The sequence below is a fragment of the Ochotona princeps genome, chromosome 17 (genome assembly GCF_030435755.1).
Source record: "Ochotona princeps isolate mOchPri1 chromosome 17, mOchPri1.hap1, whole genome shotgun sequence".
Classification (NCBI taxonomy): Eukaryota; Metazoa; Chordata; class Mammalia; order Lagomorpha; family Ochotonidae; genus Ochotona; species Ochotona princeps.
The window spans coordinates 47,022,840-47,050,546 of NC_080848.1; the positions used below are offsets into that span (position 1 = coordinate 47,022,840).

Genomic DNA, 27,707 nt, shown 5'->3' on the forward strand with positions numbered 1-27,707 from the left:
AAAGCTGCCTAAAACATCTTAAAAAGCATGTTTGTCCCATGAGCGTGGTCCGAGACTGCGGGACCTTACCAGGAGACATGGACGCAGAGTTGTATGGCCTGGAAGGGAAAGTGATCTGTGTCCCAGGAATGTACGTGATTCTGTCCATGGGAGGCGTGCTCGTCCCCCCAGGGTGAGGCACTAAAATTGTTGGAGGCATATTGGTCAGGTCAATGATTCCTATGTAAAAGACAAATGCAATTTATGTTAAACGTTATTCTAAACTTACATGGCTGTTGATCTGGTCTCCCTGTAAACCAAAAATGTTGAAAGGTCACTATCACTTTTTAAGAATGTCCTCAACAATCTACAGAAAAACATGAAATATCTGTTCCCCGCCAATAACCTCAACACAAGACAGATTAAAGAGTGACAGCCAACCGGTCAGACATGGATTTCAAGTAACGGGCTCAATGACATGACTTGTTTCACGTGTTCAATGAAGCGCCTCTTGCTGACAGATGAGCTGATAATGTGAAAACACTGTAGTATTTTCTTTCCATCATTCACTCAAGAATCTAGACCCTCAGGTAAACATCAAAAACCGATGACATCAGAACTGCAAAGACACACACCTCTGGTTGCTGGGTACGGGAGGCCCAGGGGCTGTTCTCTTGGGGAGAGTCCTCTGGCTACATCTGGGCGCAAGTTCACTTGCATCTGCTGTGAGGTAATGTAATCATTTAAGATTGTCTGCCTTGTGTTCTCCATTGCATAGAGCTGATACTGACTTGGGTAGCCTGGAGTTGGTGAAAGCTGTCTCTGAAACAGGTAAGCAGCAGCTGCTGAGTGAGAGAATGAGAAAGAGGCACTGAGTTTCATACTGAGTGAAATCCACTCGCTAAAGCTCACCCAGCGTAAGGAAAAAGCCAGCCACTAAGGAGTGTATGCGCGACCTTTAGCTACACACTAGCTGTAAGGAGGGATTAAGAGAGATCTTTTTTTAATCTACTCCACACCTCAGTATTCTTAATAATCTACTCCATATCTGAATATTCTTAATAATCTACTTCACGCCTTAGTATTTCAACATTGTGCATTCTAACTCCTGCTAACATCTGAGACTTAATGGAAAGGGGGAAGGGGAAGCGTAGTTACAAATGTCTCAAGTGGTTTCGTTTCCAGTTCTTGATATGTCACTGTATTCACCTAAAGCATCTAAAGTTATGTCCGAAACTAAGACTATGTTTGTAGTGCTGACCATCCAATACAAGTGACAGCAATGCATATGAAAACTTCTTGTGACAAATAGCAAGTTTGCATTCCTGCAGGTAAAAAAGCAGTGAAGATACAAGCATCGATTCAGTGTTTGTGTTTGGAGCTGGGAATGGGAAACTTTTTCTGTAAATGGTAACATGGGAGATACTTCATGCCTTGTACGCCCATATGGTTTCTGTCAAGGCAATTTAGTTTTGCCATAGAAACAAAAAAGAAATCAGAGAAATAAGAGTTGGTGTGGCTGTGTTTTCATAAAATTTTTTTTGAAAGGCAAATTAATAGAGAGAGGGAGAGACAGAAAGATCTTCCATCTGCTGGTTCACTCCCCAAGTGGCTGCAATAGCCAGAGTTGAGCCAATCTAAAGCCAGGAGCCAGAGTCTCTTCCGGGTCTCCCAGGCGAGTGCAAGTTCCCAAGGCTTTGGGTCATCCTTGACTACTTTCCCAGGTCACAGCAGGGAGCTGGATGGGAAGTGGAAGAGCCAGGACACGAAACCGGCACCCATATGGGATCCCAGCAGACGCAAGGTGAGGATTCAGCAAATGAGCCATGGTGCCAGGCCCATAAATTTTCAATTTCTGAAAAAGGTGGCAACAGGAATTGGTCCACAAGCTACAGTTTGCCAATGCTGAGGTAATAGCATGACACAAATGCTAGGACGCAGCGGTATGCTAAAAAGTAGAACACAACACTTCTGACAACCAGGGGCCAGCATTGTGACTCAGCTTGGCAAACTGCCACTTCAGACCCAAGGATCCTTGGTCGGCTAGGAGTCCTGGCTGCTCTGCTCGTGACTGAGATTTCTGCCAATGTGCCTAGGAAACCAGAAGAGGAAAATCCAAGTACTTGGGTAACTATACTGTGTGGAAGACCTGGGTGGAGTTTCAGGACCTGCTTTTTTATGCTCAGAAGTGGCCACAACAGCCGGAGCTGCGCTGATCCAAAGCCAGGACCTGGAGCCTCTTCCGGGTCTCCCACATGGGTGCAGGATCCCAAGGCTTGGGCCGTCCACCACTGCTTTCCCAGGCCACAAGCAGGGAGCTGGATGGAAGGTAGAGCAGCCAGGACATGAACTGGTACCCATATGGGATCACGACACATGCAAAGTGAGGACCTCAGGCATTAGGGTACCATGCAGGGCCCAAAGCTAAGAATTTTGAGGTTGTTTATATTTCTATTAGCACAGCATCTTTAGAAAATATTGTACTGCAAATTTACATCAGTATGGGGCCCAGGCATTTGGGCCATCATCTGCAGCTTTCCAGGTACATCTGCTCTCTGCTGGATCAGAAGCAAAGCAGGCCGGACTTGAAGCTGACCTGGGATGCCGATGTCCCACACTTTGGCTTAATGTGGTGTGCTGTGCCAGAACACCAGACAGCATTATTCTTTTGTATAAGGAAGACAATGTGGGCCTGGCAGGATAGCCTAGCAACTAAAGTCCTCGCCTTGCATGCATCAGGATCCCATAGAGGCACTGGTTTGTAACCCCGGCTGCTCCACTTCCCATCCAGCTCCCTGCTTGTGGCCTGGGAAGGCAATGGAGGACGGCCCAAGGCATTGGGTGCCTACACGTGGGTGGGAAATTCAGAAGTTCCTGGCTTCAGAAAATCTCAGCTCTGGCCAGTGCAGCCACTTAGGGAGTGAACCAGAGGACAGAAGATCTTTCTCTCTGTAAATCTGCCTTTGCAATGAAATAAAAACCTGAAAAAAAAATAAGGTAAAGCTTACTAAACAAGACACTTTGACCTTATAAATACTGGTTAATCAATGTCTGTTATAAATTAATATGCTTAAGATGTGCCTGTTAATTTAAAGTAATTATTCATGTTAACCATTTTTTTTTTCCAATCAGCTTCACCAACTGCCATCAAAGAAGGCTTTTCTTATCTTTTCAGTTCTTTAAGGGCTGCTGGCAACATGCGGATGTTCAGTGAGTGCAAACCCACTGAGCTGCAGGCAGATAATATGTACAGTTATCTCAACAGTGTACTTTAACAGAACACGTTCAAGTGATATAGAAAATATTTTCTCTCCCTTCAGTTGTCACAAGTGCCATTCTTACCAGGATCCAGAGCCCTGTGGAATGGCATGGCTGGATCCAAATGCGTGGGCAGATGGCTCCGGTAAACCTCCCCTGCAGTGCTGCCCCTGTGATGGGGATCAAACGGGCTGTGGCTCACGACAGGGTCCACTCCAGGCACCGGAGACTTCGCTGGTATACTCTCCCTCTGGGTAGGGGTCAGTGTCGACTTCCTCTCATGATTGGTAGACTTGCTGGAAGAAATAGTAACTGGGAGGAAAAAAAAAAACATGTCACAAATTCTTAAGAAAACTTGCAATCTATCTAGAAACATTAATTCATTTTTGTGCTATTCAAACGCAGACTCTTATTATGTATTATTTTGATCTTCTCTCTTCCAGAAACTTTGGGAAAATACAAAGATGATGAACAGAAGCTCTGACATGTGGAGACCACTGCTACCTTCGAGCTACCTTACTTTAGGATTCATTAAAATCCCATAATGGATGATTTTGTTTTCTCTGTGACCTCAGGATTCTAAATTCTTTTGGTCCCACATGTCCCTAACCGCCCTCTGTCCTCTTTCTCTGTGCTTACCACCGGCCTCACGACCGCCTGTCACCAGCTTCACTCCATTTCTCCAGGCTCTTCTCTTCCCCGGTGGCTTTCCCGTGGCCCTCTCAGCAGCGACACGTCCGTCCTGCGGCCTCTCCTTTTCACCCTGGTTAGACTGGCCTACCGCGGCCTATCCCATTACCCTCTACCAGTCACCCCCCTCAGTTTTTAAAATTGTGGCCTCTCTCTGTGTCACTCTGTGACTGAGATCACCTCACACAGTCGGTGGCATCAGACACCAGCATGATGTAAAACTTCACCACCATCTAGTTACTACCATTTTTATATACAGACTTTGCTGTGACGATATTATGTCTGCGTGCCAAAGTCAAACACTGCTGCTTGCGGTTTGTCATTGCCCATCCCCACCCGTCCCCCGAAGCTGTTAACAGGTGGAGGGCCCCGGTGTACAGATATTCTCCATTACCAGGCACTTCCCTTCCCCCTTTCGCGACCACTCCACTAGCCCAAAAACCATTTTTTGAAACGAATTTACAGATGCACACCAAGTCTCTGCATGTGAGCTCTAAATATATATGGATTGCAATGTCATTAAAAGTAAGTGAATACACTTTTTCTGCTTCACTCCCCCAAGTGGCTGCAATAGCCAGAGCTGAGCCAATCTGAAGCCATGTGCAGGCACCCAAGGGTTTGTGGCATCTTCCACTGCTTTCCCAGGCAACAATGAGGGAACTGAATGGGAAGTGGAGTAGCCGGGACATGGACTGGTGCCCATATTGGATCCTGGCATATATGAGGCAAGGATTTAGCCACCAGGCTATCGCACTTTGCCCTCCACGTTATTTAACGATAACCTGTCACACTGGCTTCACGACAATCCTGTGCGGGTGGGCTTAATACTACATTATAGTTTTACCCAGAGCAAACAAAGGCACAAAAAAATTAGCTGCCTGAGTTTCTGCAGTAAGAACTTTAATTCACGTCTTAACAATCTTGCTTGCTTTACAATCTGATTTTCAACCCACCACATGACACCATTGCTGGACAATCACCTGGCAAAATGGACCTTCAGAAAGATCTTACATGAATAGCTGAAAATCCATTCTAGAGCACTGCTAGACTCTACCACACTGTCAGTTAAGCATTTTACCTAAAATTATGCCTACCTTTCAAATGACAGCTTTTTACGTTCCTGGCATCAAGCAAAACTGTAGATCTCGTGATAATCAAGAGCTAACAATTTGAAATTCACTGCTCGCCAAAGGTGGAAAAGTACAACAAAATGCTTGGACTGAGGTGGCTATCTGACACAGCGGTTTTCATGCCTCCTACAAGGTCCATGCCCTCTGTCAGAGGGCCCAAACCCCGGCTCTGCTTCCAGCGCGCAGCTGCTAACACGCTTGTTGGGAGGCGGCAGGCGGTAGCCCAGGTGCTCAGGCCCCGCGACCCAGGTGGCAGACTGAGTTCTGAGCACCGACCAGTTACCGCTGCTGCATTTGGGGACTGAACCAGCAGAGCAAAGATTTCTCTCCCTCTCTTCTTTTCAAATAAATAAAATAAACAGTAAATTTTAGAATAACGGGACCTCAAATCAGAGAGGCACTGAATGTCCGAGGTATTGACTATGTTAATTCCTAATTAATTCATTGTATAACATACACATGTATCAATGCAGCATCTTGTACCCCACCCAAAGGCAAATTATGATGTATTAAAGCTGATTCTGTGGGGCCCCAGAATTTAACGTACCATCAGAGGTTCTGCTCATCATGGGGGAGCCTCTGGAAATGGTGTTCTGGTAGCTCACAGGAGTCCTCCGGGCACTGGTGTCATCGTAGATCCCTGGGCTCAGCTGGGCCTTGGGAGCTTCGTGGAGGGTGGACCTGAGGACCGAGGGGCCCGAGCTCACCACAGACGTGTGCCGGGAACGCACGGGCTCTCCGGCTTTGACATCTTCATACTTCGCCCTTTCTACCACTTTGATGTTCTCCTGTACAATCTCCACAGGCATCGCGCGGGGAAGTTTACTAGGTCCTGTGATCAAGGACTTGACGTTGTGTTTGATGGCAGATTGACCTGAGTTGCTGTCAAACTTTATTGGTGTACCCTACAAGGAAAGAGAAACAGGACAAGAGAGCCAAGTCACCTGCAGATTGACACAGTGGCCCATGGCAGCTATGCCTGCCAGGTAACACTGTCTCAGTCCCAAGCCCACTGATCCCAGCTGCATGGTTTCCTACTAGATATACTCTGTGTATGAACACAAGAAAAACCAACGATAAAGAGTACAGAAGATTTTTCTGCCAAATCACAGGAACCTTTTATAGTTAAGTCATGGTTTTTAAGATGTCCCATGATTATCAATCTGAAGCAGAACTGCTCATTCTCTAGTCACCTGGGAAATGGATCCTTCAATGATGGGCCTCGTGCTCTGGACCACTTCTGGAGTCTTCCGGCTCTCCTGAGTTGAAATGTCTTGCCGTGGGATCTCATGAATGGAACGCCCCATCTCCTTTATGGTGGTAACGCCATCGTATGGTTTTCCTTTGGTAATGGCACCTTCATATGCCCTAATGGGAGGACTTTCCCTTTTAATTTGTTTGGGATACTTAAGGCCATCTTCAAAGCTTTCACTTGTTGTTCTTGGTGTGCCTTCAAAAAGGACACAAGAAACACTTTCATTAAAATAACATTGAGCTATATGTCTCTCTTTTAAATCTAAAGAAAAAACAGTTCGCTCCACAACAATGCTACAAATTTGTACACTTAAAACCGAGTAGAGGGCCCGGTGGCGTGGCCTAGTGGCTAAAGTCCTCGCCTTGAATGCCCCGGGATCCCATATGGGCGCCGGTTCTAATCCCGGCAGCTCCACTTCCCATCCAGCTCCCTGCTTGTGGCCTGGGAGGGCAGTCGAGGACGGCCCAAAGCCTTGGGACCCTGCACCCGCGTGGGAGGCCCGGAAGAGGTTCCTGGTTCCCAGCTTCGGATCGGATCAGCGCACCGACTCGTTGCGGCTCACTTGGGGAGTGAATCATCGGACGGAAGATCTTCCTCTCTGTCTCTCCTCCTCTCTGTATATCTGACTGTAATAAAATAAATAAATCTTTAAAAAAAAAACCGAGTAGAATTTTAATGTAGATTTACTATAATTTTAAAAATAATGCCTTACCCTCTTGCAGTTTCTGATGACCTGTTTACCATAAGTCCTCAAATATGTATTCAACAACCATTTATTAGAGTTGTTCAAGATGTTACATAGCATTCATCAGAGTCTCACAGAATGGATTTTTTTATATAAAAAGTTGTCTATATTAAAAGACCAGAGAACTACCATCATCTTCCAATAAACTGTAGCTCAGAAACAGGAAAAGTACAATCAAGTGCTTACTACTAAATACTTTAAAAGGGAAAAATATCTTGAAAGCAGGATTCACACACTAAATGACAATTAATCTCAAACTCTTGCCAGCAAGGCAGCTGTAAGTCAAGAAGTTTACCCTGCATTATGGAGCCTGACAGCACGGTCCTTTCCTTGAGGTCAGAGTGAGGGCTTCCCCTGGGCAAGGCTCGGCAGATCAGCCCTTTGGAACAAGAAAGCAAAACATGATTACCAAACACACTGCAAGACGGTTTAAGATATTCATGAAAATACTATGAAAAAGCTATGCAGATTTACAATTTTGTTCTCTAAGTAATCTTTTAATTCCATTTTCCCACAAACTTTTCCCTTTTATGTCAGTTTGAACACACGGATGGTCTGAGAATAGGCATTTTTGGTTAAAGTGCTTCAGTGGAAGGGATGTCATCTGGAATATGTGAGTCAACCAGAAGTACATCCTGCAGAAAATAAGAACACCTGCACGGTATCAAACAGTTCTTGTCAATGTTTTCCTACATACAAAACAGTCATGGAGGAAATCTAACTTTCAAACAAGACATTTTCAAAGCTGACTCTAAAATCGCAGAGCAGGGGGAAGGCACTGAGGCATGACAGATTAAGCTGCCACACTCATACAGCAGTGCCAGATCTGGTTCCTGGGAGCTCTGCTAATGCACTTGAGAAGTGACGGGGGATGGCCAACAGCCCGGAGCCCCTGCCAGTATGTGGGAAGACCAGGATGGTATTTCTGCCTTCTGGCTCCAATCCAACCCAGCCCCAACTCTTGTGGCTACTCTCAAGAGTGAACCATCAGATGGAATATCTTGATCTCTTTCTCTCCCTCTTTAAGAAAAAGTATGTTTTTAAATGTGGAAGGGAGAGATGGAGATAGAGATGAAGAGAGAGATAGAAAGAAACGTATGAAACATATCTGTTGGTTTACTCCCCAGCTGGGCGCTCAAGTCCCCACCTGGTAGCAGGGACCCCAAGCATTTGGGCCATCCTCCACTGCTTTCCCAGGTGTACTCAGCAGGGAGTCAAGTGAGAAGAGGAACAGGCAAAACTATGCCACAAGGCTGAACCCTCTTTTTGCATTTCAATTTGTAAATAAATTTTTAAGATTTTATTATTATTGGAAAGCCGGATATACAGAGAGGAGGACAGACAGAGAGGAAGATCTTCCATCTGATGTTTCACTCCCCAAGTGACCACAACGGGCCGGTGCCCGCCGATCTGAAGCCGGGAACCAGGAACCTCTTCCGGGCCTCCCACGCGGGTGCAGGGTCCCAAAGCTTTGGGCCGTCCTCGACTGCCCTCCCAGGCCACAAGCAGGGAGCTGGATGGGAAGTGGAGCTGCCGGGATTAGAACCGGCGCCAATATGGGATCCTGGGGCTTTCAAGGCGAGGACTTTAGCCGCTAGGCCACGCCGCCGGGCCCAATAAATGTTTTTTTAAAAAACAAATCTCAAAGTAGAGGATTAGAAATCATTACACAGCCTTGAAATATACCTTAAAAGGGGAAAAAAATGAAAAATAATTTCACAGAAATAAATATTCAAATCAAAATGAAGTAACTTAAATTCCACATTAATACTGCTGATAAATATGAATCAAGGTTTATAAACAACTGTATATAAATACCCAAGAGAAAATAAAAATGGTTTTGTTTTATGTAGAGAAAATTCAGTTCTTAGGAAACTATGTAGAAATGGCGCTGGCACAGTGGCAAAATAGGCTAATCCTCCACCTTGCTCTGCCAGCAGCCCAGTAGCATGCTGGTTCCTGTTCTGGGTGCTCCACTTCAGGTGCAGCTCCCTGGTTATGGCCTGGGAAATCAGTGGAGGGTGGCCCAAGCCCCTTGGACTCTGTATCCACAAAGAAGATCCAGAAGAAGCTCCCAGCTTCACATGAGTTTAGCTCTGGCTGTTGAGGTCATTTGAGGAGTGAACCAGAGGATGAAGGACCTCTCGACTTCCCCTCCTCTTTCTTTAAAAACTATCTTTCAAACAAAAATAAATAAATCTTTAAAAACTATGTAGAATTTAGATAAAGCACTAAAACCTGGGTAAACGTAGTTCGGATATATTAAGATGTAAAGGAGGTCCTTCATTAACACAAATCAAAGCAAAGCAAGGTGACGATTTGCTGAAAGGGCACCCCCAGATGCGTGCTGGTAACACTGGCCTGCACGCCTCACACAGGGGGAGTAGAGTCCCTTACTTCACAGAGGAAGAAACAGCTGGAGAGAAACTCACCAGTAAGGATAAGACTAAGATGCAGAGTCAGATCTTTGCTGTATGAATTACACAATTTCAAAACAAAGTTATAATAAAATTTCCATTTTTAAACTCATTTAAACAGAAGGTAATGTACAAACAGTGGAAGTATTTAAATATGAGCATTCTAACAGCTGCGTATGATATGAGCAATTTTTTTTTTTAATTCCTTCCTCTACATGATTTGCATGCAGATGAGCATAATTTTCAGCTCATTTCAGGAGACATGACAGAACACAATTCAGCAATCCTGACCAAACAGTTAAATCCATCTAAAGGACATGGCCGAAGCACTCACCCTCTAGTGGTGCTGAAACAGGAGGCTCCCTCATGGAGATCCCTTGCTTTATATTTCCTTCAACGGATTCATAGCTTCTTTTTAAACTCATTTCATGTGCTGTTCTCGGGCTCCTAGTCCCTTCTCGGGCATTTTTAATATCTGAAAAATACAGAAACAAGAATTGCTTAGAGTCCAAGATTTTTGCTAGACAGGATATAAATTCTCTTAATTTCAGCCTATTTTGTCAAACAATATCATCATCTGCATAGATGACATTCATGAAAATGTTCTCACTCATTCAGAAATACTGAATGCCTGTGGCGTGTGTCAGGGGTAAGGTATGCTTATAGGTAAGATTAACAAATTAAGTCCTTTTACATTTGTTAAAAGTAAATGGCTCCCATGGAGAGTGGAGTCAGGCAGAGATGGCAGCGGCAGTACAGAGGTGGGTCAAAAGGAGAACCGTGGGAAGGCGACTCTCTGAAGAGGCCCTGGAGTGGGCCGTGAAGAGCAGGGCTCCACAGCAACGGAACTCCCCTCACACAGACAGGACAAAATGCAGGGCAATCAGGGAGCAACTGAGTAACTGAGCTGACAGATGGCATTAGCAATGGGAAATACAGAATAATGGGTACACTCCAGAGACTTCAGGAAATAGAACAGAAACAAGTGATTTTTTGGGGGGATGTGAAAAAAAAAGCAGGACTCAGGAAAATGCCCAGAGTTTTGGCCTGAGCTGAAACACATTTAAGGAAGCAATGAGGGAGGAAACAAGAAAGCAATCATGCATTTTGCAGCATCAGGCACTGCATTCACATACATTATTTCTTTAATCTGAAGACAAAGAGAAACCAAAGATAAAGACTACACCAAGGTTACAGACAGTTGGTAGCAAATTTAGTCAGACCCTTGCCTAATGGACAAAAGTGATTTTATCTCAGTTGAACAGATTTTTTAGACTAAACTGTGTTCGATGATGACTTACATGAGACACTTCAGACCCACTCTGCACTTCCATTGACTGTCTCTCCGGATTTTCACAAAACACTTCAAAGCTGACAGACTTCCCCACTGCCAGAAGGCAGGAGAATCAGCCTGTGTTTCTGCCACCCACTACAATACTGACTTCAGGATGTCCACCCAGTACTTACTGTCATAGGATAGGATATGTCCACTCTTGCCTTCATAGATAACATGGCCTTTCGATGCAGCTTCTTCTCTGCCCTTCTCAGGACTGCTCTCTTCAATGGGCATTCGAGAAATGGACCCCTTCACCAGTGCCTCGGTGGGGATGCCAGCCTGGGACAGAGCCGGGGTACCCTGTCATCCAATCAAACACAAGCAGCAGAAGAGTCACTCAGTGTTCAGGAAAGGTAAAATGCTCAGAAAAGCCAGCCCACCACACCCAGAGTCACATGCCTCTGTATCTTCAGAGAACCCAGCAACAGTGCAGGAGAAGCGATCAGACATTACTTTCTGAAAACAAATTTTGTAAATTCAATTTCTTGGTATAGCAGTTAAGACGCTTCTTCAGATGCTTGCATGCCTGGGTTCAAATCTCTGCTGTGCTTCCCATACCAGCCTCCTAATGTGTATCGTCAGACACACCCGTGAGTTGGCTGGGCCCAAGATCCCCACATTCAAGACCAGGACTGAGTTCCAGGTTCCTAGGCCTGGCCCAGCCCTGGCTTTAGGGTGCAAACCTGCAAATAGTTGAACTATCTTTCAATTGAGTTGTTTTTGTAAACAAAGGACTGCTGTATCTTCAACCTCAAACACCTACCATATAAACCTTGTTCACATTAGGACAGGTATGTATTTTCATTTGTATATCCCATCTTGAAGTCTGAGAAAAGCCATTTGTTTACCTTAAGGTATAAGCCTTCAGAGCCACATGTTCATCCCAGATAGTAACTGGCTGTGACTCTCACAGCCCCTGTCCCCACTGTAGCATCTGCAGCCTCCAGCTCCTGACTCTAGCTGCTGCTAACATAGGCTCTGGGACAGAGGCACAATTAGATTTTCACCATCCCATACTGGTATTGGTTCTTATCCAGGCTGCTCCACTTCCAATTCAGCCTTCTGCTTATGCCTAGGAAAGCAGCAAAGGATATCTCAAGTGCTCAGACCCCTACACCCACATGGGAGATCCAGAACAATCTCCTGGCTGCTGGTTTCAGACAGGCTCAGGTTTAGCTGTTGCAGCCATTTGGGGGAATGAACCAGCAGATGGAAGACCTTTCTCTCTGTCTCTCTGCTCTGCAACACTACCTTTCAAACAAAAATAAATGTTTAAAAACAAAGAACTAATGTCAATGACCTGGGAACCATACCTGGGAATCACCACTAGAGGGGATGGCAACAAGAAAGAGAAAGCCTGTAAAATGTACAAAAACGTACACTCGCCTGCAACTGTGCAGGCTTCTATTCACAGTGACTTCCCAATACAGACTTTCTCTTCCTCCGCATCTCAATGAAGGTAAGGAGTGTTTTACATTCCACATTAACACCTGAATATAACATAGAAAGGCCATTCCTGAGTCAAGATGGGCAATTTATCTGCCTGCAAGTTGGAGGAAAATATTTAATACTTGTCACTTTTATTAATGCTGTACACATTTTATAATTTAGCATCCGATTCTGACAAAGCGGCTAACATACTGAGGCAACAGACCTGCAACTCTACAAGGAGCAAAGGGGAGCAAATAATTTGCAGTAATTCTTAAGTTCTGCTTAAGCTGAACATGTGGTGAGCATTCTGCTAGCCAAGCTGTGGAATTTTCATTACTTTGAGCATGTTTCTTCTTTTCAGGTGAATCAGAGGAGAACGAACAGTTTGTGGTTAAAATGATCTTTAAGTGCTTTGTAGACCTGAGTTTACTATCCCCGAAATCCAGTCCCAGGATCCAGAACAGTGAGCAACTTAGTCACAAAGCTTGGGCAGGGTGCTGGAACAAAGTTCATGAGCCTTGCAGTGTTTCTCTCTAGTCACCAAGTAGCATGCCATCTCCACTCACAGATGGGAGATGAGGACGAACCTGGGTGATGGAGCCCCGAAGGGAGGAGATGCTGTCCACAGAGATCTTGCTGCTTGGAGTTCCTCGAGTTATACTTCCCTCTTGGATGGCTCCTGCGGTACCTGAATAAAAACAAAATTAACATCAAATTACACTCCTTACTGCTATCTCCCAAACAAAAACTGACCTCTACTTTGGGGGAAGAGAATTAAAAAAAAGAAAAAATAGCACAGGCAGTTTCTATTGGTTGAAATGTACTTCTAAAAGAATATTGCAATTATTTTTTTAAACTACTGAAATATGAAACTGCAAAGTTTTAAAAATCACTTTTAAATGGGAAAAAGGTAAATTTGTAGCTTTCTTCTTAGTGTTTGACTTGAGGCTGGCATTGTGTTGCAATGGGTTAAGCCGCTAACACCCCCAACTCTGCCATCCTGGAGTCCTGGCTCCATTCTCAGCTGCTCTGTTCCTTATGCAGCTTCTGGCTAACATGCCTGAGACAGGAGCAGAAGACAGTCCAAGCCTGGGCCCTGCCTTCCATGTTGAGAACCAGGATGAAATTGAAATTCATGACTCCTATCTTTGACCTGGCAATTTTATTACCGGGGAGTGAACCAGCAGATGGCAAGCATCTGTCTCTCCCTTTGCCACTATGCCTTTCAAATAAATCAATAAATCTTTAGAAAGTCTTTTTTTTTTGTTTCACTTTATTGGAGAGGCAAAGACAGAAAGGGAAAATGAATGAATGCAAGCGCGAGTAAGAATCAAATGGGAAAAAAAGAGGAAGAGGATGGGAAGTGAAAAGAGACGGGGGGGTGGAGGGCGGAGAGAAGGAGAGTGGAAAATGAGAAAGGGAGAAAGATTTCATCTCATCTCACTTGGTTCACTTCCCAGACTGGGCTAGGTCAAAGCTGAGAGCCAGGAATGTAATCCAGGTATCCCTCGAGCTGGCTCAATCACAGTTATTGGATTAGTAACAAGTGCCACTCAGGGTCTAAATCAAGAGCCAGAGCCACAGATCAAACCCAGGAACTACATGTCCTAACTGGCACCCTGACCACTAGACCAAATGCCTGTCATTTGAATTAAGAATTTAAAGGCTGGGCCCAGCTCCGTGGCCTAGCGGCTAAAGTTCTCACCTTGAAGAAGCCAGGATCCCATATGGGCGCCGGTTCTAATCCCAGCAGCCCCGCTTCCCATCCAACTTTCTGCTTGTGGCCTTGGAAAGCAGTCCAGGACAGCCCAAAGCCTTAGGACCCTACACCTGTGTGGGAGACCCGAAAGAGCCCCTGGCTCCTGGCTTCGGATCGGCTCAGCACTGGCCATTGCGGTCACTTGGGGAGTGAATCATCGGACGGAAGACCTTTCTGTCTTTCCTTTTCTCTGCATATCTGACTTTGCGATAAAAATAAACAAATCTTTAAAAAAAAAAAAATTTAAAGCCTGTAACTTAAAAATTCCATATAAAAACATGTTAATGACTTACTTTAATCAGTTTACTGGGGCTCAAAGTTTAATGTTTCTGCTTACTTTACCTCTGACCACACCTTCATGTTGGGCCCTGACCAGTAAACCCTCGGGTTGGGAATTTTGGCTTCGAGGAGAAAATTCTTCTTGCTTGATATAGGGCAAAGCAGCTGTGGACAAAAGCAGAGAAGCATTAATCCATCAAGTCTTGAACCCCTCGCTGTAATGTTACGTGAATAACACCTAACCTGATTTGGAGGGTTCCTGCTGCCGTGGCAGCCCAAGAGAGATGGATCCCACGGAGGGCTTAGCTGTTTCTTGAGCGTAGGAAGCCTGATTGTGGGAAGTCAAATAGGTGCCGGGTGTTCCCTAAAAGCAAAATTTACAAGACTAAACTCTGTTTTTTTATAACTCAATTACAAAGTCAATATTCACACATTTGTCACAGAAGTTAATATTGGTCATGCAAAAATAAGAATTCATTTTTTGGGGCCATTATTCTGGCAAGTGGGTTAAGCTGCCCCCTGCAGAGCCAACATCCCAAACTCCCATGCAAGTGTAAGTGTTCAAGTACTTAGGCCATCATCTGCTGTTTTCTCTGGAACATCCAGCATGGAACCAGACTGAAAGTGAAGCAGTAAGGACATGAACCAGCACCCAAACTGGAAGCCATTATTGCAGGCAGCTGCTTAACTCACTATGCCACAATGACAGCCCCTACATTTGTGTTTTGACTGCAATATGTCATACAAGATCAGGCTTGGAACTCTCTACTTGTGTTATTAAACTCAAAAAGGTTTACATCTCAAACATTTCAGAGCCTCAAGTTTCAGTCACTTGTACAATCAGCAAGTGTACCAGGTACTCAGCATCCTCTGTTGTCAAGAAAATACAAAATGTAACTGCAATGAGACAGTGTTATACATTTACTCAGTACAGCTAAAATGAAAGACAAAAGAAAACAGAACAATTGCAAAACCAATAGAAAAGAGCTAAAAACACACATGTAATATTCTACCACCAGATAACTACAAAGAACCTACTGTGAGAACGTTCATAGCGGCTTATTTTTAGTAGCCAAATCCTAGACACAGCTCAGGTTTTATTTATTCAACAGAAGGGAAGATAGTACTTATTACACACAAATCTGATTGGCCCTAAAATCATTCTGCAAAGTTAAAAGCAGACAGACACCGAAGAATGCATACTCTGATTAATTTCACACGAAGTCTAGAAAAAGCAAGATGAACTTAGACCAACAGAAAGTGTAACACACAGAAGCACATGAGGAAGCTGGTGAGGTGCTGAAAATGTCCTGTAGCTTCACTCGAGTGTGGTTATACTGTACACATTAGTCAAAATCGTCTAAACTCAAACCATACCTCAACTGAAAAAGGGAAAACTACCAGGAAGATTTCACGGCCAAAGAAAAAAAATAAGAACAATTCAACATCGACAGTCTTAAGGCTAGCCAACAAATATTCTACTACTTGAAAGCACTCCACTCTAATTTGTGTTACACTAAACATCATGGTAAACACACACCTTTGGTAAGACAAGATAGTATGCCATGGCCAACCAAACCAGACAACAGATACAGAAGTAGCTGCATTTTCCAATCAACATCTCGGGAAGTGTCATAGTTAGATACATTCAAAGGAAATCTACTGTGAAGTGTAGCCATTTTACCTGTGAGATAGAGCCTCCCATGATAAACGACGGCTTTTCAGAAGCCACAGTGGTTTTGGAGGATGGGATGAGAGGTGGTGGCGGCCTGGTTGGTCGAGTGGTTGGAAGGCGGACCCCTTCAGGAAGATTAGTTATCACTTGATGTGGAGCAGGCTGGAGGACTTCAAAGAGGAAAAGGTGATTTAAAATAGTCCGTTTCTTCGTTTTAACCTGATAAAACTTATCTCAGTCAATTTCCAAAGTTGTAAATCACAAAATAAATTATAAATGTGAAATGAAGTCAGGGATGAACATTTCTATTTGAACTTCTTTCGCTTAAGCCTGTACACTTATTCACAGCACAAATGGAACACATGAGGCTGTATTCAACTCTCTCCAAAACAGTGTTCACGCCGATGCTCATTCAAATTCTCTGCTCAGTCTAGACAAATGTCAATCTGTAATCATTTTTGTCTCACCATCACTCTTTTGACTTCACAGATTAGGTGAGAAAAAAGGGGCTCAAGGACAACTGCTATCATTATGTCATCTACTGTGCAGACATAACTGACACCCAGTTAGATGCCCTCTGTACACTGCATAATTTGAAAGCACGTATTGTCTGTCTCAGAACAGCTGAATTTCGCTAGGCTGAAGAGGCATGGTGGAGCTCAAGAGTTTTACAAAATACACTTTTTTTTTTTTTTAAAGCAAAGCTAGTCAATGACACAGTATAAAGTCGTGAATATACACTTCCCCGTGGCCCAGTGAATCTGAACGGAATACAACTGATGATGGAATGCAGAGGAACAAGAAAGTCGTTCTGAAACAGCAAGGACATGTCTGGGAGAAGCAGCTCAGTCAGGAGAGTAATCCATCCACGTGGACCGTCTATGGGTAGATGGCCAGCAGCCACCGCACGGAGGTGGATATTTACCTGGCGGGACCCTAGAGCAGGCCGCACTCATACAGGCTGTGGAGCGGCTTTACTGGCTTCTCTCAGAGACAGCCTACACGGCGAGGCTGACCTTGCTGCGGGACTGTGCATCTGCGCTTCCTGTTCTACAGCATGTGTGACCTCAGCAAAGGCCATGTACGCGACTGATTTTCCTAAGAAAGTTAAAGTTATCAAAATAAGGGAAGAACCCCAATTAAAATAGTAAGTGTGAAAGGACCAAGCCCTCACTATCTAGGGGCAGATCCAGTCTAAATACTAACATCAAGGCCAAATTCCTTGGGCAAAGGGTCTACCACAGAGGGATTAAGGACTCCTATAAATCCAACTCTAAGTAAAGGACATTACTGTTCTCTTACCACAAAAAAGAGTCTCTTTTCTCTTAAGGAAAACGCAGTATTTCAGCATGCAAGAGAATCACAACAGGCAAACATCAGCTTATCAGGTGATTCAGTGATCTCAGGTCTAACCTGGATTACAACATGGCGAACATCTGGGCTCTAGTTAGCCAACTATCCTAGATCAAAGTAGTGCTCCTTATCAATATCCCATTCCAATGGTGCTTTGATCCTGGTGTCTTATCAGGTGATTCAGTGATCTCAGGTCTAACCTGGATTACAACAGGTATACGCCCTGAGGGTTTGTTTCAGTCTTATAACTAGCCTGTCAACACCTCCTACTCAACACTGAGAGGAAATAGTTTAAGAAATGGAAGATTTTTGAAGATGCAAACCAAGCTAATCCAAAAATCCTACAGAAGCTTATAAAACTATGATTATAACTGCAATATTAGTGCAGACTCTATAATACACAAGCTATCTCCAATCATAGTATAAAATAACTTGAAACACTTAAAGTGCATGTTAAAATCTAGACAGGCTGAGAACTTTAAATATATGCAATTTTTTCCTTAAATGAAACTAGCATATTCAAGTCTTTTTTTTTTTAAATCAAGTGCTGACCCGATTTAGTAATTTGCAGGTTAAGATTATTCACCTAGAAAGCCGAAAAGAATCAGTTGAAAAGTCATTTAGCGCTAAAAGGAAAACTGAAGTTTCTTAGAAAACATAGGAATGTAACCCATCTAGACATGTAGCATTTTTATGTGAGGAAAAAAAACCCAAAAAACAAAAACACATTCATTTCATTACTTTTACTTACCCACCTAGCCTTACAGATAAAACTACTAGATTCAAAATAATTTTCTGTACTTCCACTCCAAAGTATCACTGGAATTTTCATTAAACTTGAATTAAATTTATGAATAAATAGAAGAGGCTTTATAGTTTGAATTTTCTACGAGAGCTACTTGGTTTTTATCACAGGTTAGTGCATTACTTGTTTAAAATTATTCCTGCATACTTTTTATTCTAGTCCTAGGAAAATAACACTTGCATACACGTTTATACACATAACTCATTAAACTCATTACTTTAGATACATCATGATGATGTGAATTCCTGTGTTTTCTAAGTTTTCCTTTTAGCTCTAAGTGACTTTTCAACTGATACTTTTCAGCTGTCTAGGTGGATAACCTTAACCTGCAAATTACTATTTGTTTTCTCCTTTCAGATACTTAAACTTCTTTGGCCGTCAGTGTTAACAGATGGGACATCCTTTTAATACTTAGACAAGGCAAAGGCTTCTACTGTTTCACTATTGAGGTCCATAAAGTTGGTTTCAAATATACAAAGTCTGTCTACTCAGTTTTTTTTTTAAAGATTTATTTATTTTTATTGTAAAGTCAGATATATAGAGAAAGGAAGAGAGACAGAGAGGAAGATCTTCCTTCCGATGGTCACTCCCCAAGCGGCCGCAGCAGCTGGAGCTGCACCAATCCAAAGCGAGGAGCCTCTTCTGGGTCTCCCATGTGGGTGCAGGGTCCCAAGGCTTTTGGCCGTCCTTGACCGCTTTCCCACAGGCCACAAGCAGGGAGATGGATGGGAAGCAGGGCCGCCAGGATTAGAACAGGCACCCATATGGGATCCTGGCGTGCAAGGCGAGGATTTAACCACTACGCTAACATGCCAGGCCCTACTCAGTTTTTTTAAATCAGAAAAAAAAATTTTAACATCAACCAATATGCAAGTGTTGAGCACCATGTATTACATGAATTATCTCATTTAGATCTCACCACCAACTAGATGACTAGCGACATCGTACAAATTGCCCAAACTCATACTGCCAGGCTTTCTTAAAAGCCCTGTAATTTCAGACTCTTCTCTCTAAATTACAGAGTGGCAGTGTCTCACTACATTCACTGGATACCTCATTGCAGATGTGTCTTGGTTATTTACCAAGAGAGTGGCACTATATTTCCCTGTTGTATTAACAGGATGAATTACATTAAGTGTCCTAATACTGAGTCAAGATACATATGACACAAATCTATTTCAGAAGAAAAATCACTTCTTTCTTCCTGAAGAATTTAAATGACTGGAGAGACTGGCACATTGATTTAGCAAGCTAATCCACCACCTGCAACATAAGCAGCCCATAAAGGTGCCAGTCCCAATCCTGTGGGATCCTGTTGAGAAGAGGCTCCAGGAAGAGGCGGCGGAGGGCCTCTCACCCAGAGTGCACCCCTGACCCCAGTGAGTCCTGGGATGTGCTTTCATGCTTCCCTGATGCATGGCGAACATCTGGGCTCTAGTTAGCCAACTATCCTAGATCAAAGTAGTGCTCCTTATCAATATCCCATTCCAATGGTGCTTTGATCCTGGTGTCTTATCAGCTACCCTGGAATTCCCAGCTTATACACATATGACACCAGTTGTATATCAAACCTGATCATTGTAACTGACATCTGAGCTGAACTCTGTTTGAAGTGTTGCTTTGCGGAATGTATATAAACTGGAACCCTGGAAACAAACTTTGTCAGTTGCCCAAGAGAGCACTGTCCCTCATTGCTTTTCAGTGGCATCTCCTCCCCAGGAACCCGCAGGGTAAACTTGAACTGCTCCTGTTCCAAGACAGTTCCTTGCCTCTAGCCCGAAAGCACTGGAGGATGGCTCAATACTTGGGCCCCTACACCCACGTCACAGACCCAGAAGTTGTTCCTGGCTTCAAATCTGCTCAGTTCTCATTGTTGTGGTCATTTGGGGAGTGAACCAGCCAATGGAAGATTTATCTATCCTTTTTTCTTTGTAAAATCAAATCAAGATAAATAAATTTAAAAACAAACAAAACCTGATGACTGTTGAGGAATTCAGCGCCTGAGGTGCCTGTGGCAGCCAGTGATGCTGCCAGCTGCAGCACTCCCATCCCATGTGGGTGCTGGTCCCAATCCTGGCTGCTCCACATTCTTAAAAAGTAGTTTTAATATAAGATATATTTCTTTTTATTAGAAAGGCAGAGAGAAGAAGAGACAGAAAGCTCCTCCATCCACTAATTCTCTGTACAAACGGCAGCAACCAGCAGAGCTCAGCCATCTCCACAACGGAGCCAGGAGCTTCTTCCTGGGCTCCCATGTGCGTACAGGGTCCCGGGGTTATGAGCCATCCTCCCTTGCTTTCCCAGCCCACAAACAGGGAGCTGGAAGTGCCGCATTCCAGGACATCAACTCCTGCTCATATGCAATCCTGGTGCTTGCAAGTGGAGGACTAGCTAATTGAACCATCACACTAGGCTCTGCTCCATCTCTACATTTGATTTTAGCCAAAAGGCCGAGAAGTGATCTGTTCCATTTCTAGTACAGCTTGCTACTAATGTGCCTAGGAAGGCAGAGAAGGGTGGTCCAGGTGCTTTGGTCTTTGAACCCACAGGGGAGACTCTGAAGAAGCGCCTGGCTTCTAGCTTCAGAAGAGCCCAGGTCCAGCCAACTTCTTTCTCTCTAACTCTGCCTTCCAAATAAATGAATACATCTTTATAATAAAAAAAAATTCAGACACAAATGTGTCAAAAAATTAAAAATTAGAACCAAAAAAGAATCAGTGTCTTAGACTTCACAATTTCCATTAATGTGATAAAAAAAAAAAAATCTACTGCTCATATTGAAGTTTAAGAAAGGATAAAAATCCAGCTGGTTCTAAATATAACTATTTAGATCACCATGTACCCAGAACTAGAAAAAAAAAAAAACAAAGAACAAAATAAACACAGAATTGGATTCAGTTACACAGAAACATTAACTCTTTGAAAGCTTGTTCCAGAAACTCAATTCTAACTATTTCTACATGTGTAAGTCTGAATTACTTCAAAGTCAGAAAAACCAGACAATGCATGGAAATACTACTGGAAAATTGAAAACAATTCATTTTAAGCACTTCTCCAGAAGAGCAAAGGCATATCATTGATAATTATCTGTATCATTCACATTATGATCAATACACGCACATAGATGGACAACAGGTGCCACCATCACATATCAATTGAGACTAGGAAAGGAAAAATTAAATACGATTCAAACTCAGGCAGACTGTATCAATATTTGTTGGTATTCTGAACATAAATCCACATTCTTGTTATCTAACATTTGCACAAATGATTCAAGCTATTGCATTAAAACATCTGTGTCAAGCACTCTATGCATTTTTGCAACCTAAGTGTAAACATTAAATGTTATCTAAAAGACCATTCTACACATTGAGTGGCAGATAGCTATAACTTAAGGAGAGACATCAGAAAGCTGTTGATTAAATTACCGTATGAGTGTGCTTAGTATGCGAGGTAACTAGAACAAAACTTAATCTTTACCTGGATAAAATGTAACCAACTGTTCCACTTTGTAGAGAAACCTTAATGTCATACTAATCCAAAGTGATCACAGCTTGGTTTTAAAATCACTGCATTATGATTAAAAATTGGTATACCACTGAGTTCTAACCCAAGTGGATTACTGTGACTGACCACAAGGAAATAAAATTCAGCTTGGAATCTCAAAATGTTAGGTTCTAGCCTGGTTCAGTTATTCTAGCTTGTATATAACTCATTTTTAAAAGCTGACCAAGAGGGCCCGGCAGCGTGGCCTAGCGGCTAAAGTCCTCGCCTTGAACGCCCTGGGATCCCATATGGGCGCCAGTTCTAATCCCGGCAGCTCCACTTCACATCCAGCTCCCTGCTTGTGGCCTGAGAAAGCAGGAGAGGGCGGCCCAAGCGCAAAGCTTTAGGACCCTGCACCCGCGTGGGAGACCTGGAAGAGGTTCCTGGTCCCGGCATCGGATAGGCGCAGAACCGGCCCGTTGCGGCTCACTTGGGGAGTGAATCATCGGATGGAAGATCTTCCTCTCTGTCTCTCCTCCACTCTGTATATCCGGCTTTCCAATAATAATAAAATCTTTAAAAAAAAAAAAGTTAGCACATGAACAGTATTATGGTGCAGTAATTTGGATCACTGTTTGGGAACCCAAAACCCTGGAGTGTCTAGGACTCAAATTCACCTATGCTTTTTTTTTTTTTTTTAAGATTTATTGATTTATTTTTATATGGAGAAGAGGAGAAACAGAGAGGAAGATCCTCTGTCTGCTGCAACAACCAGAACTGAGCTGATCCGAAGCCAGAAGCCAGAACCCTTTTCTGGGTCTCCCATGCAGGTGCAGGGTCCCAAGTTTTTGAGTCGTCCTCAATGCTTTCCCAGGCGTCAAAGAGGGAGCTGGATGGGAAGTGGAGCTGCCAGGATACAAACTGGCGCCTATATGGGATCCCAGTATGTTCAAGGTGAGGACTTTAGTTGCTAGGCTACCACAATGGGCCCCCAACTATGCTTCTGATCCAGCTTCTGGCTAATGTGCCTGGAGACAGCAGATGGTGGCTCACATACTTGGGTTTCTGCTACCAACATGGGATGCTAGAATGGAGTTTCTGGCTCCTGGCTTCAGCCTGGCTGTTGTGGTCATTTCCAGGAATGAGCCAGCAGGTAAGGTGTCTGTCTCTGTCACTCCTGCTTTCAAAATAAATTAAGTTCTTTTTTTTTTTTTAAAGATTTATTCATTTTATTACAGCCAGATATACACAGAGGAGGAGAGACAGAGAGGAACATCTTCCGTCCGATGATTCACTCCCCAAGTGACTGCAACAGCCGATGCTATGCCGATCCAAAGCCAGGAGCCAGGAGCATCTTTCAGGTCTCCCTCGCGGGTGCAGGGTCCCAAAGCTTTGGGCCGCCCTCGACTGCTTTCCCAGGCCACAAGCAGGGAGCTGGATGGGAAGCGGGGCAGCCAGGATTAGAACCGGCGCCCATATGGGATCCCGGGGCTTTCAAGGCGAGGACTTCAGCCGCTAGGCCACACCGCCGGGCCCAAAATAAATAAAGTTCTTAAAAATATTAGAAGTTGGGACCAGCATAGTGGCATATCAGTCTAATCCTCTGCCTGCTATGGCAGTGTCTCATAGGTGTGCCAGTTCAAGTCCCAGATGCTCCGCTTTGGATCTATGGCCTGGGACAGCAACAGAGGGTAGTTCAAGTCCGTGGGCGCCTGTACACACGTGAGCTCCACAGGGAGCTTCTGGCTCCTGGCTTTGCTCAGCCCAGCTCTGGCCTTTGTGGCTACTTGCAGCGCGAACCAACAGATAGAGGATCTCTCTCTCTCTCTTTCTCTCTCTCCCTCTCTCCATAGATATAAAACTACGACTTTCAAATAAACTAAATACTTTAAAAAATATATATGTTAGGAATTACATTCGAAAAGAAAGCAAAGTATATTACAACTCAAACTACAACAGCACACATCAATTCAAAATCTGTCACTTGTAACAATAATGACATACTGACAAGTAGCCTGCACAGTAACTGTTAGGTGTACAACAGTGTATCTATTAGTAAGCTGTGAATACAATATTAATTAGCATATACATTTTTCATCAAAAAATGATCAGCCGTGTGCTATACATCAATGCTATATGCTCATTCTTTACTTCATAGTCCTAGGAAGGTCACTTTACAGATGGGAAGACCAATGTCATAAAAAGGTTAAGCAAGTCGACTATGGCCACACAACTAGCAAATGCCAGGGTGAAGTTCAACCAGGGTCTGAGGGTACAACCCACTAGACAAAGTTGAATCTATCTCAGAGTATTAGAACATTACACTGCAGTACCTCAAGGAAAACATAACAATTCTCACTGTAAATTCAGACAAATGGAGAATAAAACATGACCTCATAAAGTCTTCAACATAAAGGTGAGTACTAGAAAATTCACATGAACCAGAACAGTAAATGTTACTATCATCCAGCAGTAGTCGCTAACACTAACATTTCTTAATAGTTTACCTAAGGGCAAGTTAAGGAACTGTATGTGTTAGGGACAAACGTAGTAAACCAGCTAAGATGTCATTACCAGGCAAAGCACAAAAGACACTACTTTTGGGGTTAGTTTTCTTTCCCTTCAAGCCAAGTTCTTTCAGGCGGTAGCTCCGACGACCTACCTTCCCACTCTCTGCTGGGACTTTTGGCAGGACCACATGGACTTGTAGAACTCCTGCATTCCAAATCTGCCTGCTCCTGTCTCTGCCGCTGCTCTTCCAGGAGGGCAGACTCATGCATCGCTTTAATGTGCCGCTGGTAGAGGGCATAACCGCTCACTGGAGTTCCAATGGGTATACTGCATGGGGTGCAGGAAACCTACGCAAGAAAAACAAAAAAATCTAAATATACCAATCACCAGCGTGGCAATAATTGCCATCTATTGCAAGTAGGGCTTACTTCATTCACAACACTGCTTCAACCGATTTTACCATCTTTAATAATCAACAATAAAGCTTAAAATTGCTAGACAGTGCTTGTCAGAGCTGCATACGATGCAAATCACAAAAGGTGTGACACAAAAATCAAAATAAGCATGCTCTCCATCACTCACTCTTTTTAAGAAAAAGTGTCTGAATGCTAATGAGATAACTATTGGCTGGAGCCCGTCAATAGTTCAGGATATAAGCTGGTGGTCCAAGAGATGAAGGTAGGATTAGAGTTTGGAACTTTTGGCTCCACCTAACCCCCATTCAACTTGCGCAGAGCACAGAGGAGCCAGTGACATAATCACTTGCGTCTGTAGGCCGAGGCGTTCATAAAATCCATGGGGATTCAGAGAGCTTTCCTGTCGGAATGCAGAGCTGTTGCAAAGGTGATGAATGCTTGTATCCTTTACAGGATGCAATAACAGTGAGTAAGGCACTTTCCTAAGTTCTAGGAATCACTGAAGTAAAAAATATCAATGACAGAATGCTAAGATGCCCTGGCTTGTAACCTCACTGAATCCAAGCGTGGGTACCTGAGGCCCCAGTACACATAGGTGAAGGCAGTCTTGGGGAACTGAGCCCCTAGGTACAGTGTCTTACACTAACCCTATGCAGTGGGTGCTGGAATTGAGTTGTAGGACATCCAGTTTGTGTCCAGCCAATTGGAGAACTGGCTGAGTCAAGGATAAGATTAACATGTTTCAATCAACTGTTACAGGAAAAACAGTTCACTGGTATGTAAAATGGTCAAATTCACAGAAATGCAAAATAGAATTGATTATCATTGCCTAGGGGAGGGACTTGTGTAACTGGGACAGAATTTCAAATTTCAAACATGAAAAAGTTTCAGGAATCTGTTTCTAAACAACATGGATTCACTTAACACTACTGAATTGCACACTTAAAATTGTTTAGGGTGGCTAATTTTATGTTGTTTTATCACATTTTAAAAAAATCAAGAATTAACTGCAGCACAGAAAAATTATGTCTACAAAGGTCTTTACCGTTTCCATTTCACTTTTAGTATGTTGAAACTCACCATTGGTGGGATAACAGCAGCTCGATGCTGAAGCTGGGGCAGGTCTAATGCATTTGGTTTTATCGGGGAAGAGACGAGTATAGATCCAGTGGGGTTTAATAAAGAAGGCTTTGAGTCAAGAGGATATATTCTGCAGGTATCAATTAAAAAAAAAAAAAGATAAGTGAGTGTATTTTTAAGACTTCAAACATTAAACTTTCACTACTTCTAATACACACACAAGCACACATCACCTTAACCAGTAAATATATTTGAACAATACAGAAAAAGGTATCTATGATCTTAATTTTTCAAAAAAGAAGAAACACCTGATATTGACTTATAGGATGAAATTTATTTGACCTTCATCATCCACCTCTATGATGAACATGAAAACAATAGCCATTAAAATACACTCAGGTGCCAGCATGGTGACATAGCAGGCCAACTGCAACTGTGACACCAGCATTCCATATGGGTGCTGGTTCTAGTCCCAGCTGCTCAATGGTAATGGCCAGGGAAAGCAGCTGAGGATGGTACAAAAACCTCCTGGCTCCTGGGTTCAAACCAGTCCAGCTCTGGTCCTTGTGGCCATTTGGGGAGTAAACCAGTGGTAGGAATATCTTTCTCTCTGTGTCTCTAATTCAACTTTCAATTAAAATAGTTCAAAAACAAAAATGTTCAGTCCTATTGTACTACTAAGACAGGTTTAAAACTAGTTACCTGTTATGGGATGTTTGGCTAGCATCACAAAATATTCCTACAAGTGCTACCATTTTAAAATCTAGAGTTTCACTCAAAATAGCAGACTTCTGCCTTGCAGTGAGAGCTGGGAAGAACCCATAGGACTCCACCTGCGTCACTTGATGAGATACCTACACTTGAGAAAAACTGCGAAACTACATCCTAGTGTCACACCTTGTCATAACTACTGATGAGAGTAGTTTTAAATGTATTAATTTGTAAAAATAAAAAAAATTGATGGATAAAAAGGAACAATTTACATATTATTTGAAAAAATGGGGATAACACCAAAGATGTAGAAAATTGAACATGTTTTCAGTAGTTCGGAGGTGACACAGACTGCAGGGTATTGCTCAGAAATTATAATATTCTTACGAGGATCTTACGAAAGATGCTCTTTAAGATTACTACTGTACCAATTTTTTTCATTCATATTTACAGACACCAAAAACATGAGTAATCCTTATTTGACATAAGGAGTTTCATTAAGAAATGCTTTTTAAAAGGCTCTAGGGCCTGGCTTGGTGACCTGGTGGCTAAAGTCCTCGCCTTGAACACACAGGGATCCCATATGGGCGCAAGTTCTAATCCCAGCAGCTCCACTTCCCAACCAGCTCCCTGCTTGTGGCCTGGGAAAGCAGTTGAGGACAACCCAAAGCTTTGGGAACCCTGAACCCATGTGGGACACCTGGAGGAAGTTCCTGGTTCCCGGCATCGGATCGGCATAGCACCGGCCATTGTGGTCACTTGGGGAGTGAATCATCAGACAGAGGATCTTCCTCCCTGTCTCTCCTCCTCTCTATATATCTGACTTTACAATAAAAATAAAATAAATCTTTAAAAAAAAAAAAACACACTCCATAGTTTGGGTCCAAATGTGGCTTAAGAGCCTAATCTATCACCATCAAGCTCAGCTACTCCACTTCCCATCCAGCCCCCCATTTGAAACCCGAGAAAACAGCAGATGGCCCAAGTCCTTGGGACTGTGCACCCATGTGAGAGACCTAGTCAAAGCTCATTGTTCCTGGCTCCAGATTGGCTAAGCTCTGGATTTTGGGGAGTGAATCAGCAAATGGAAGATCTTTCTACCACTTCTTTACTTTGGAAATCTGACTTTGCAATAAAAATAAATTCTTAAAAAAAGCACTACACTGTTTAAATCTGCTTACATTTATTCCACTTAAAAATAAACCTCTAAAATTAAATTTATACTGTTGTGAAGAAAAAAGAATGACCTATCTAGGCAGAATATTCTGATAAGCCAACAGATAAGCAGAAATCCTGTTTTATGTCAATTTTGGTGGATGAGAAGTCTATCACCTATCGTGTCAAAATATCCTCTTGAGAAATTACCACTGATACTTATTATTATTTTAGTA

At 43.2% G+C, this 27,707-nt stretch overlaps 1 protein-coding gene across 19 annotated transcripts in view; it reads right to left on the reverse strand.

Moving 5' to 3' along the window:
- Positions 1 to 27,707, reverse strand: part of NCOR1 (nuclear receptor corepressor 1) — a 147,088-nt gene that overhangs the window by 19,373 nt on the left and 100,008 nt on the right. For 16 of the 19 annotated variants that reach the window (XM_058676510.1, XM_058676523.1, XM_058676525.1 and 13 more), the window contains 14 exons: positions 25,606 to 25,735; positions 24,261 to 24,456; positions 15,964 to 16,124; positions 14,523 to 14,643; positions 14,343 to 14,444; positions 12,829 to 12,929; positions 10,942 to 11,110; positions 9,809 to 9,949; positions 7,353 to 7,436; positions 6,251 to 6,507; positions 5,605 to 5,962; positions 3,322 to 3,549; positions 615 to 824; positions 70 to 219 (listed from right to left, as the gene is read on the reverse strand). In XM_058676510.1, coding sequence (XP_058532493.1) covers positions 70 to 219; positions 615 to 824; positions 3,322 to 3,549; positions 5,605 to 5,962; positions 6,251 to 6,507; positions 7,353 to 7,436; positions 9,809 to 9,949; positions 10,942 to 11,110; positions 12,829 to 12,929; positions 14,343 to 14,444; positions 14,523 to 14,643; positions 15,964 to 16,124; positions 24,261 to 24,456; positions 25,606 to 25,735 — 2,408 coding nt within the window. The remainder of the gene's footprint in view (positions 1 to 69; positions 220 to 614; positions 825 to 3,321; positions 3,550 to 5,604; positions 5,963 to 6,250; positions 6,508 to 7,352; positions 7,437 to 9,808; positions 9,950 to 10,941; positions 11,111 to 12,828; positions 12,930 to 14,342; positions 14,445 to 14,522; positions 14,644 to 15,963; positions 16,125 to 24,260; positions 24,457 to 25,605; positions 25,736 to 27,707) is intronic. The other 3 variants (XM_058676527.1, XM_058676521.1, XM_058676513.1) reach the window with 1 other exon arrangement.